General features: G+C 42.9%; 1 protein-coding gene across 1 annotated transcript in view; it reads right to left on the minus strand.

The window, feature by feature from the left end:
* LOC121895763 (IQ motif and SEC7 domain-containing protein 2-like) overlaps nt 1–5,907 on the minus strand; it is a 6,494-nt gene extending 587 nt beyond the window's left edge. Inside the window, exons 1-2 of the mRNA XM_042409186.1 lie at nt 5,584–5,907; nt 5,186–5,502 (exon numbers count right to left, since the gene is read on the minus strand). Of these exons, the coding sequence (XP_042265120.1) occupies nt 5,186–5,502; nt 5,584–5,907 (641 nt within the window). The remainder of the gene's footprint in view (nt 1–5,185; nt 5,503–5,583) is intronic.
* Between the last annotated feature and the right edge of the window lie 7,635 nt (nt 5,908–13,542).

Genomic DNA, 13,542 nt, shown 5'->3' on the forward strand with positions numbered 1-13,542 from the left:
TAACCACGGCGACACGTTTCACTTACAATCTTCATTACGCTCTGATTCACCTCTGACTGGCTTCGTCTCCATAGCAACAGCAGCAGAGGCTCATGGGTACTGTAGTATTCTCTCAGACAGAAACGAAGTGTAAATACTGTAAACTGGTGTCAGAATATAAACCTGCAGGATCATCACATTGTTATTTTATTATTACATATATATTATATTATTATATTATTACATATATATCAGCAGAGTCCTGAGTTTCTGCGTTCGGTCACATCGATTAAAGAAACGTTAGAAATGTGGAAACAGAAAGAGGAAAAATACTTGAGGAAGCAGCGACTCCTCTTCACTTCACTACTTAACGACAGTCAGCTGATATTCAGCAGCTGTGTTACAGGAAGAAGGTGACGCTCCTTTTTACAAACTCCTGTTTTCAGCACATGAACGCCACCAGCTGTTACTGTTGGTGGTTAAACATGAACTACACAGAGACCTGCTCTTTAAAACATCACTCTATAGCACCACTAGTGGTCAAAAACTCCACAGTTTAACCTAAACACGACACAATTTCAACCAATCACACAGTTTCTAACCTCTATGAGATCCACAATTTCACAGAAAAACTGAGTTTAGTTGTGCAAGCTAGCTACTAGCTGGGATGCTAACTGGCTACTAGCGTTCCATGAAGGCTTGTGGGGCAAATATTACCTGAATTCATGATCCAGTTACCCTGAATGTTCTTGAGCTCCATGTGTTTCTGTTTGTCTGTGGACACCTCGAGGCCTTTCTTTCCTTTCTTTAGTGAGTGAATCCCACAGAGACGCGGCAGCTGCTTCGCCCTCCGACCCTGAACTGACCTCTTTACCAAGTGGGGGTCTGTCAACATGATGTTAAACACTGTGACAAAAAGGAGAATGAACAGACCTCCTGGGAGACTATTTCTGACCAATAACTGAACCAGGAGGAAGGATCGACACCTCAGAGTCATAAACTCACATTCATGGACTTTCATGTAAATTAAATGTCTAATCATTACGTCATGTGATGTTATTTGTCATGTAAATACATCAAGAATGGCGTCACTGATAGTTGTGTGATAATCTATTAAGGAGATAATATGTTTTAATTTTATCACATTTTTACTACATTCTGCCCTCTAGTGGTAGTTATATGAAGAGTTAATGAGTGAAGTTTACCTTTTGATCTATTATCCTCATATTTACTGGTTTAATTAGATAAGTAGGTGTATTGAATTGTAATAGAAATGTAAAATAAATATGTGAGGATTTTCAGGTTGAAATAATAGTCTCATCAAATGTTTTATATTATGAAGTAAGAGTTATGTTGACTTTATATTTGAAATTATGAAAATGTAATCTAGTGACATAATAACTGTGGATGGTTTGAGCAGGTTGAACCAGTGAGAAACATTAATGTTCATGTTGATAGAAGGATTCATTTATTATGAAATGAATGTATGATGCTGAACTGTTTTACAGTTTATGGTACATGGTGTTATGAAGTATTCAGATTGTGACTCTGACGTGTGAATTTGTGTTTAAAACTCAATAAAACTTAATAATTCTCCAGTGTAGAAAAATAATTTATCATCTCGAGTCAAAGTCAGAAACACCTTCGAGTTCCTCCCGAAACAAAGACGTTGAATATTCATCAACAGTCTGGCACGAAAACGTCTAAAATGCTCCCGAGACTCCGACGATCTTGTTCACAATTATAGAAACAACCTCAGAGGAATCTCCCTCTGCGCTGGTCTGCAGAAACTCAGGAGCACAGACACAATTCTTATCAGGATGTCTCTTCCCTTTGTCTTTTCACCAAGTATGTGCGTATTTTAATCTTTTCTTGACACAAGTGCAATTTGTTTTTTGTTTATTTGTAACATTAAGTCTCGTGTTTCTACAGTTTATGCTGGTAAAGATTTGAATGAAGTCAGGAAAGTTTATTCAACTACGATGACGAGAAGCAGACGGTGATCGGCCTGCTCGCTGTCGGCCGACGAGGAGTTAAACACCACTACATCATCGAGACTGATCTGTAACGCTCCGCTGTATAACTGCAGTTTGACTTCAGCTGAACCGACGTCTCTGCAGCATCACTGAGACATAACGAACCTTTATGATCAACGCTTCATGTTGCATAAATTTAAAATGAAAAGATCGTTTCTTTAGAGAAGCTGAATTAGCTGCGATACATTACACACTTCAAGCTATTGCTTTATTTTATTTTTATTATCATTATTCTTCTTTTTATTTATTATCTTATGCTTTATCATGTATCCTGAAGACATTTAGCCGTAATAAACGTCTTCATTTATCCTGAGAAGTTGTTGTTGTTTCAGAGGTCACTGTCACTTATGAGACTGATTAATTGACCAAACTGAGAATTAAATTCAAGCTTTAATGTTTTCTTCTGGACATTAAAGGTTACTGCTAGGAGGTGGTGCCCAGAAGATGTTATCTTTTATATTAATAAAAGTATTAATGTTCCAACAGAATGAGTCAAAGTCTGCGTCCATCCAAGAACAGCGATCGTCTTACTGAACAAACCGTGTTCTTTGCTCTTTGTACTTCTGATGTTTTTGTTGTAAATATGAAGTGAAGTTATTTAAAAACACGTGAAGTCGATGTATGAACACGTGATTTTATTTGTAACTAGGAGAAGAGCGTAGCCGTTGCACGCCGGCTAGCGTGTTGCAGGCCGGCTAGCGCGTTGCACGCCGGCTAGCGCGTTGCACGCCGGCTAGCGTGTTGCAGGTGTCTACAGGGTCAGAGCTTCAATGATTCGTCGATTCATTGATTAGTTGTCGACTATTAAATTAATCACCAACTGTCTTGATAATCGATGAATCGTTTTGAGTCAATGTGAATATTTTCTGGTGTCTTTAGTCTCTCTGACGGTAAACTGAAGATCTTTGAGTTATTGACACGTGAAGACGTCGTCTTTGACTTTGGGAAACACTGATCATTTATAAACCAACTAATCGATTAATCAAGAAAATAATGGATCTGCAGAGTATTCTCCAGTTGTCTGATGATGATAAACCTTTAAATAAGTGGAAGTGTGTGTTTGTAGCGTAAAAGGAACATGATCATCAACACAATGTGTGTCTGAAATTGAATATACTTGATGGAATATGACGTCCATATCTACTAAAACATCTGTGCCAGAGACTTTGTGGTGTCCTGCAGTATGAACTGCTTCCTCGTGTTTTACTGCTTCAGTCTGAGGTGCTGCAAGATGAATCTGTGTGAGGAGGGTGTTTTGCATTTTGCTGCATCATGATACAAAAATCACTCAGGAAAAACCAGCGTAGGCAGCTCTGCAACATGCTGTCATGCCTCTGTGCTGTAATCTGTCCCCAGTGCACTGTGGGATTTTATTGGATCTCACTCAGTCACTCGAAGAGGCAGCGAGCAGCCGATTGTGCTGTGTGATTTCATAACGAATCAGCCTTATCTCCGCTGCTGTCAGACTTCATCATCGTTCGCTGCCTGTTACATCATTTGCAAGCTTGAGGTCAGCTTTTTCTCACGATATCAGCGTACCTGGCCGTCCCATGACTCAGGGCTTAGAGTGTTTTTTTTTTTTCCTGCACATTGATGCATCAAGATGCCTCAAATGAACCCAGATCTTAAAGTATGAGTCACTCTCTATGCACCTCTGTGCAAATCTTTTCACTTTTTCGGCTGCATGTATGAGAGCTTATAAGACAGAGCGATAGTACTATTAAATGTGTCTCCATGAGTCATCACTGCGTTTCCTCAGCCTTCCTTCCTTCCTGCAGGTCTATCGGGAGCTTCTCTTCCTTTGCTCTCATTCTTTGCAGGCGACGCTCTGTGTTCCCAGCAGCGGTGGGAGCTTTAGCAAAAAACGTAGCGCTCCGAGCACCGAGCGAGGTTAAAACCATTTCAGCTGTTAGCGAGAGAGCGTTGTTGTCCTTCAAACAGGTTTTCCACAGTTGCATAGCAACAGCAATCGCCGTGACCGGCGCTTCCCACAGACAGCGGGTTCAGTGTCACGCGTTATACAAAGGAGCTGCCTGGTGCAGGCATGGGACAAACTGCAACCCTGCCTCCTGTTGCCTACAGCAGCACAAAGACGACTGCCACAGAGGCCCCTCAACACTCACTGATGATAGGATGCTCCTAAGATAGTGTGTTGCCAAGGCAACAAACCTAAATCCAGCCAGAAAACAAGAGTTGTGACTGAAAATGTATTCAGAGGAACAAAATTACAACACAATAAAAGCAAGAAAACAAGAGAAGAAGCTACCAGGTATGTGGTTACCATGGTGATTAGTGCAAAAAAAAAAAGTAGACTTCAATTTTACACACAGCACAAAATGTTTTCATTATAGTCTCACAGAGAACAACCAATCCTATCGCTCAGAAAATATCTGTTACATAAGAGTGTTGAGTGTTCGTTCAGTGTCTCTGGAGTCTCACGCTCTCCTGCAGTATGTAAATTCACACTACAACCTTCCACTCTGTAGCTCTATTAGCTGATAAAAAGGATGAATATTTATCCACCCTGTACACTCACCAATCTCACTATCTGAGCACAGAAAGGATGCACAGAGGCAGCAGCTGCAAGACAAGCTGCAACAAGTCACCTCCCCCGAGTGTTCGAGTCCAAAAAAACTTTACAGTAAAACAGCAAAACAGCTTTGCCCTGAAATCAGATGCTGTATTTTTTTTTGTGTGTGCCAGCAAAAGAATCAAGTAAATAGATGTTTCCAGGTCAGATTTAGCACACGGGTTCATATTTTCTGTGCTTTCACAAACCTGCGAGAGAGAAGCTGCAAAGTTAGTAGCGATCAAAGTCCAAGATAACACGAGTTCTGGCAAAAACAAGACAGCAGCAGGACGACAGGCTGGCAGCCGAGGCTGAATTTTGGAAATTTAGTGAAAGGATTCCACATTAACGCTTCTGTTCAACGACAGCTCAACAATCAAGGTTTGGAAGCAATTATTATACATAATAAATGACATAATTGATTCTGTTTCAATATGACATCCTAACTTTTACAAACCAGTTTCACCATTTTACAAGAAATGAAACATTTGCCAGCATTTTGCTTGTTCCAGCCCGCTGCTGAGACCCGGTTTTGCCGTCTCCTCGTGCTGCCTCGGGCTCTGGCTGCAGTAAAAAGAACATTTTAAAACTCTTAACTTACGATTTGTGGTGGTGGAGCGTGTGGGCGTGGTGGTTGTTGGCGGCGTTTGTTCTGTGCAGGCGCTCGAGTCGCTCCTTCTCTTTCTCCACAAAGTTGGTGTTGGTGCCGGTGCTGGTGGAGGGCGCCCGGGTCAGCCGGCTGTGGGCCCGCGGCTGATCCCTGGGTGGGATCGGAGGAGGGGGAGGCGGAGCCGGGCCCGGGGAGGAGATCGGAACTGGGATTTGGGTCGGGACCGAGATGGAGATCGGAGCGGGAACATGGATAGTGGTTGTACTGGTGCTGTTATAGGAGTGGTGGGTGGAGGAGTGGTGGTGCTGCTGGTGGTGGTGGAGGTGGTGGAGGTGGTGGGGGTGGTGGGGGTGGTGGAGGGGGATAGAGGAGGGTGGCTGGGGCGGAGCCTGGCTGTTGTGGTGGTGGTGGTTCTTGGTAGACATGGAAGTGGATGTGGACTGAGTGGGCGGAGGCGGCGGAGGAGGAGGAGGGAGAGGAGGCTCGGGTGGAGGAGCAGGTGGAGGAGGAGCGACAGGTTGCCGGTCCAAACGCAGGTCCTTGTTCTCCTGGCTGAGCCGGTCCAGTTGGACCTCCAACTCCTCAATCCGGCGCCGTTGAGTTTCTAGAAGCTTCTGCTGGCTCTCAATGATGTTGTTGAGTTCAAGAAGGTACTCCACGGCCCGGTTTGGGCTTTCTGGGCTGCCCTGGCCTGGGCCTTGATTAGCATCCATGGCTAGCTGGTCTGAGAGTTAGCACACAGGCTAATGGCTGGGGAAACGTGGGCTAAATAACAGCTAGAGAAATGACCAAGGGTCACTAATGCTAAAACAAGCTAAAGAGTCGAAATGCTTTTGGCTTTTTCAGTTGGTTGGATCCAGCTAGCACTGAGGCTAAATGCTGCCTGAGTCACGGCTACAGCTGGTGCAGAGCCACAGGCTAACTCACTGGGTGTTGGAGACCACAGGGTCCAGTAGCGCGCTAACACAAGCAAGTGAGCCAATAGGCCAAAAGCTAAAACTCACACAGCTGACTGAACAGTGAGAGGGAGCCTCAACACAACAGAGAGGAACTAAAACTACTATCTAGAAAAGAGAAGAGCTGCCTACAGTCTAGTCTACAACCTATAACCTAATATCTACTACAAAACTACACCCCGTGGCCCTAAGCCCTACACCCTAAAAACTACACTACCCTTCACCCTCCCCCCCACCAGAGGTAAGTGGGGGGGAGAGGACTTCTTCTTCTTCGAGTTCTGATCTGAAGATCAAGATGGACCTCGTCCCTGCCAGCTCCAATCAGAAGGATTCATGGAGTCGTCGACCATCCCCCGGTTCAGTCAGGTGATCCTGTCGAGGTTCAGACCCATGATGGTAGAAAAATATCAAAGAGTCAGAGTTTGTTTTTGTTTTCTCCCTCACAAAGAAACCGTCTGTCAGTCTTTGTGTCTGTCAGTGAGCCGGCTGTATCCTCTTTCTGTGCTCCATGCAAGAAGATCAGAACATTTGTTTTCAGGAAGCAGATGTGGAGGCAGCAGCTGGTGGAGAGTTTATTTGCCCCTGTTTGTCAAAGATATTGCACATTATCATTTTTGAGCAACTGCATGTGAGGTAAAGTTTCCTCCCAACATCCAACATGAGCCTGTTTTCCCAGTGCTGCAGTCTGCACCACCACGTACAAGCTCCCAGTAAACAACCAGTGGACTAATCACCGGCTTCACCTGCAGCGCCTCATCATACCATCCTCAGGGTCTGAAGCCCCGTTTGATTGCTCCGAGTCAAACAGCCTGGAGAGTTCTTCTGGGTTCAGTTCAGTCCGACAGCAAAATGTTGAGAAATCAACACAACACAGAGCTCCACAAAACGAAAACGTGACATCCGTTCACGAAGATCATCTTCTGAACAGTAGTGCCGAGGAGAGCGTCGGCTCTTCCACGGGTTCACCTGCAGGACTCAGGCTGTCATCCTGCAGTCGGGCTGTCGGAGGAGGTGATACGCAAAGGTTAAAGGTCATGTCAGATGTTTGTCCTCTTCCCGGGTCCGGTGAGGCGTCTGGGATTCGTCACCATCATCCTGTTGGACAGCACTTCCAGATCCTTCTTTATGTCATCCATCCGTTCCATGAAAAAGAAGAAAACAAAGGGTAGATGAGAAGAGAGAAGAAACACTTCTGTCTTTCCCTTCTTTAGTTTCTTTAATACATTTACTGCCCTTACTTCCTCTTTAGTTTAATCTTCTCACCTGTTCCTTCCTCCTCTCTCCTCCTCTCTCTTCCCTCCATGTGTTACTTTCTCATCTACATCACTTTCATTTCTCTCTCTCTCTCTCTCTCTCTCTGGTTGCTAGGGGGTGTGAGGTCTCTCGGCCCATAAATACCAATGACATGCTCTGTCTAAGCCATCAGAGACAAAGACAGATCATCACACACCGTCAGCCTCTCCTCCTACACTCCATCACATCCCTCCTCTGTCTTCCTTTCCTTTCTGTACTGCATCACTCTATCAATCAGGTCTTAACACAATGTTTTCTATAAACACTATGGCTGCAACTATCGACAGTGTCTTAATACTCTTTATTATTCTTTCATTTACATTTTGTCAGAAATGCGTCGAATCTTCTCTCCCCGTCAGCTCCTCTGTTTCAACAAACTCAGCTTCTCACAGTCGATGATGCTACATCCTCCGATATATATCTGAATATTTCAGGTCTCATCGTCACTGTGACGCCTGTAACCAGACGATCATCTGATCTTCATCTCTACAAACATCTGAGAGGCGGCCAAATTCATGGACTTTAAAGTCCTTTAGAGCAGATTTTAAAAAGGTGTTAATTTCAGTTTTATAATCTTATTTGTTTTTCTTAATATTCTGATTTAGTTTTTCTTGTTTATTTATGTATGTATATTATTTAGATAATCAATAAGCCTGCACATTGATTCTGGAACCTTATTGTTTTAGTTCTCGTGGTTGTAGATTGCAGCCACTACTCAGACACATAAACTCATTGACCTCAAGGCGGCGCTGTAATAATCGAGTTTACATTTTCACAATTATCTTGAAAACAGCTCATTTCATCATTTTAATCTATATTCATCTGCCTTTTTATCAATTTTTGCAATTTTCTATTTTTGACATCTCATTAAAAACTGCTGGGCCGATCGTCCCGAAGCCACTAGGGGGCGCCACGAATACGACAAGTTTATATCTGAACCTGAACTAGCTGCGAGGATTTGATTGAAATGTTTCCACATGTTCTACAGTCATGTTGTTTAAAAGCATAAACTCACGTTTTCATCAATATTACAGTCAAAACTTCTAAAAATCATTTAAATATCACCGAAGGTCCAAGAGAGCAGACATTTTTTCAGCACATCCACCGATGTGTGACAGAAGTTTACGTCTCCGTGGTCACTGATTGGTCCTCTCGGCTTCCTGTTTGCACCACTAGCGCCTCCTGCAGCCAGTAGCTCGCCAGTCCAAGACTGGTTTTAATATTCCAGTAGTGATGAGTAATAACTGACTATCACTGTTTGATCTTGGCCTTAGATTATTTTATAAAAACATTTAATTCCATTGCAGACAAGTCTGGTTTTGTTCAGAAACAGCTGAAATGTTACGTGAAAGCTGCCTGGCGCAAAGTGCAAACAACTAAATCTTCCGCTGATTGGTTATATTTTTGTGTCTCGCTGTTCTTCGAAATGCTAAAATCATCATTTTATGTCTCTGCACAATCTGAAAATAAAGGAAACTCTGCATCACATAATCTGACTTCATCCTTACCCAGTGAAATAGTTCAAGGTTCCACCACTGTCTCAGATGTAAGGAAAACATGTGATGCATTCAATGAACACTTTTATTTCTTCAGGTTATTTATTTGAAATAACGCTGTCTCTGATCGTGGTGCACCTCGCTGGGCAAACAAATTACACCTTTTCACTGAAACCTTTTATGAATTATGAAGTCTTTAATGCTCTTTGTTCTATTGATCCAAAAACAGTCCACTGGGGCTGATCATTTAGAGCCGAGACTTTTATCATTAGCAGCTCCATTTTTAATTGATTGCTTAACTATCTACTTATTATATTATATATTAACTTATTTTATCTATTTATCGTATTTTTAATCTTATTTTTAATCTGACTGTGGTAACAGGAAGCATCTCTGACTATGGGGGTCAGTCCATTGAGCTACATAATTATTATCACTTACTGAACTATCATGTCTAGAAACAGTGTTAGAGAAACTGGTAAATGATCAGGTGAGAACGTTTTTACCTCAACCTTTCATTTTAAAGAGCCGGGCGTCGTGCAGTGACAGCAGCATCGACAGTCCTGAATGATGGTGCATCAGATAAGAAGCACCACTGTGTCGTCAAAGGCTTTCAATACTGTTGACTACCAAATTCTTTTGAAACACCTGGAATCTATTGGATTTGATGAAAAATCGTGTAATTGGTTTATTATCTCGGTGGTAGAACTCAGGCTGTTGTGGCTTTATGAGTGTGAACAAAGGTGAACCACAGGGTTCTATTCTAGCCCCACTTTTATTCACAAGTTTTATAAACGATTTAGGAGAAAATATTAGAAACAGTACAATTAATCTGTATGTGGACGACGCTATTCTCTATACAACGGCGCCCTCTGTTGCCCAACAAATCTTTATATATATAATATTACTTTTAAACTCTGATACAACAAAATGTTTTCTAGAAAACTGACGAACAGTACCATGGACGTAAATATTACTACAGAAACTGAAAGAGTATCCTCTTATAAATATGTTTCTGGCTTGACGATAAGCTGTGCTTCAAAAACATAACAATAAACTGATTAAGTCTTAACAAGTAAAACTGGCATTCTTTTATAGAGATAAGGCTTTTATTACCCTGAATTATCTGTCATGGACGATGGTGACATAATTTATAAGGAATCTCCTGCCGCTGCTGTTCAACCTCTCGATGCGGTCTACCATCGTTCTTCATGAGACAGAGAAAACTTCCTGCGTATCTCACGTTAACTATAGATCAGTGTCGCTCCACGTTAAGTCTCAAGACTATTTAGTCCTTGAAAATCATCATGTTAGCACTGAGACTGGGGAAACTGGTTTTTAAATACTGTGCTCCACACAAAATGAGACAAGCTAATCCCTTTTAATCAATTTAAATCTCTTTTGACTGACATAAAGCAGATGTTTTTGATTTGATGTTGATGTCTTTGGCCTGTTTGTTGTATAATCTGTTGATACTGTGTTTGTTTGTGTGCTTTTGTTTTTATATGTACATTTATTGTTTCTATTGTTATATATTATCCATTGTGTCAAATCTTCATCTGAAAAGTAACTAAAGCTGTCAAATAAATGTAGTGGAGTAGAAAGTACAATATTTCCCTCTGAAATGTAGAAAGTAGCATCACATGGAAATACTCAAGTAAAGTACAAATACCTCACAACTTGTACTACAGTACAGTACTTGAGTAAATGTACTTAGTTACTGACTCACTGGGGATGACATCACCTAACAGGATCTCTGGGTAATGAAGTCCTTCTCACTGTTGAAAACTACACTTACAGCCTCTTACAGCAACGAATGTGCCGAAGTTGCTGCTTTCTAAAAGGTTTCAGCTGTAGATGATGCAAATCACACACACACACACACACACACACACACACACACACACACACACACACACACATAGGAAATGGTTGGCCCCTTTGGTCTCCAAAACGGCCAAACAGTTTTAGCTTTTATATCTCTTCCCATTAAGCACATTTAATTATTCATGACTCAGTAACTGACCACCATCGCTCTCTGTCAGCGTGAGCAGCTCTCTGCAGATCGTCGCTTCATGCCTGAGTTGTCTCTTCCAAACACACTGTACATGAAGCCGGGCAGAAACAGACAGTGTGTCTGTGAAAGAGAGACTCTGAGTGTTCAGTAACACCAGATATCATTTTCTCAGACTGAGACCGACAACATGTTCAGCATGTTAACATGTCTGCTGCAGAAAGGATCATTTTTCAATCATTTAAAACATTTCTTGTGAGCAAAAGATACATTTTTTTCCTTTATCTTCACACACGAAGCGCGTTTTTTCTTAAATCTGCAATATTTTATTTTTCGTCCACTTGGGGGCAGCAGAAACAAGCTGTGAACACAACAACTCTGCCTGCCAGAGATCATCTTCATATACAACTAAACTGACGCAGCAGATATGTTTTGTTTGAAACGTAACGCTGCTGAATCACATTTTCTCTCAACATGATGAGAAAATGTTAATTAATGTACATAAGTTGTGTTGCTGCTGAATGCTCCACCAGCTAGTCTCCAGCTAACTGTGAGCAGGTAGTGCACTACAGTGACTTTATCTCTGAAAACAACAGTGTGAGAGCCCTGAGAGTGAACCAGAACGCTGCAGTACCTGCCGGTAGTTTTTGTGTGTGTGATGTATTTCTGGTAACTGCCACAGAGTCGCCTGTTCAGAGTGTGTGGAGGGTTATCAGAGCTCACTGGGACACACTGATTAATTAGACCTCCTGTCACTCATGCAAATACAAACACTGTCCGCGGCACGATCGAGCTCAGGTGATCTGTTGGAGTCGCAGCAACCAGAGTTACTGTACATACCATACTACTGTCTGATAACATGTTTTACAAATGGAGAATAATTCTCTAACTCTTTGATAAATAGGATATTTAATATTTAGGGATGCAGTCTCATCAAGAGGAACAGTAAAGTAGCAGCTGGACAGCTAAACAAGCGGCTGAAAGAAGATCAATCGCTGTGCAGAGTCGGTGTTAACGCAACCTTTTTCCAACTGTGTTTGTCAAAATGTTCAGCACGTTGATCCGAGCAGATTAAATGGTAGTGACTCTGTACTGGGAGTACTGGGAGGCTGCAGAAGTCACAGGAAACAACTACCTGCAGGACTGGACGACGCTTCATCATTCATAACTAATGTCTCGGTCATTTTAGTGAAAAAATACCTTTACATAAATGATCTGTTTACTGCTGGACATGTTACATGTTAAATTCAGGATGCACCAGTATGACCAGTACAGCCACCAGTAAACACCACCAGTATGTAGGAGCTTTAAACTGGTTTGTTCCCTGATTCTCCTTCATATGTTTCAGTCTCATTTAACAGTACAGGAACAGTTTTAATCGGCCAATATTACAGTCATGTTATCTGCACACACACACACACACGTAGCTCACATGGCCCACTTGCACAGCACGTACATGCACGCTCACACACACGTGAAATACGTCACATCAACATATGCATGCACCACACACTAAATAGTTAACACAGGCTGCACACACACACACACACACACACACACACACACACACACAACAACACGCGCGCACACACACACGCACGCACATGAGCGCGCACAGACACGATGCAGCATCCAGAAAAAAAAAAAAAAAGCGTAAAGAAATGAAAACGAGGCAGCAGCGTCTCACAGGTTTCAGCGGCTCCTGCAGAGGTGATGGAGGGATGAAGGTGGAGGAGGAGGAGGAGGAGGAGGAGGAGGGAGGATTATTGATCCCTGCTCATCTCTCTCTCTCCTCCTCCTCCGCTGCCGCTGCTGCTGCTGCCGTCTCCATCATCATCTCCACCGAAAAAACACTCTCCTCCGTGTCGGTTGATCAGACTGGCTTCAGCTCATCTTCCTCTTTCTTCATGTATTCCTCTGCTCGTCTCACTGCTGCAGCAGGCCCGGCTCCTCTCCTCCTCTTCCTCCTTCTTCTTCCTCTTTTTCTTCTTGTTGCCGAGTCAATCTCTTTCTAATTATCATTCCTCTGCGTCTGACAGCCGAGCGATCCGCTGCTGCAGCGCTGATGATCCTCCTCTCTCTCTGTGTGTGTGTGTGTGTGTGTGTGTGTGGAGGGATGGTGCTTTGGTTAATATCACTGGTAAAATATTAGTTTTTTTCTCCTCCGCTGTTCTGCCGTAGAAGAAGAGGAGGAGGAGGAGGGAGGAGGGAGGAGGTGTCGAGTCCAGACAGGCTGCCTGGATGGATGGATGGATGGAGGAGGAGGAAACAGTAGAGAGGGATAAAGGAGGGAGGAAAAGTGTGTGTGTGTGTGTGTGTGTGTGTGTGTGTGTGTGTGTGTGTGTGTGTGTGTGTGTGTGTGTGTGTGTCGCGGACCGTCACGCAGCGATGAACGCAGAAAAATCACATCACCGACCAGCGGCGGTTTACTGCACAACCACCCGGAGCATCATCCCGGTACTACAGAGCAGCAGCTGCAGCACCATCATCTCCACATATATCTGCAATATTAAACCTTATTTAGTCGCTTCACACTCAATGATTTAAAACACTAAACTCATAAACTGCATCCAGATGGCTTTGATACAA

The sequence above is a fragment of the Thunnus maccoyii genome, chromosome 4 (assembly GCF_910596095.1).
Source record: "Thunnus maccoyii chromosome 4, fThuMac1.1, whole genome shotgun sequence".
Taxonomy (NCBI): Eukaryota; Metazoa; Chordata; class Actinopteri; order Scombriformes; family Scombridae; genus Thunnus; species Thunnus maccoyii.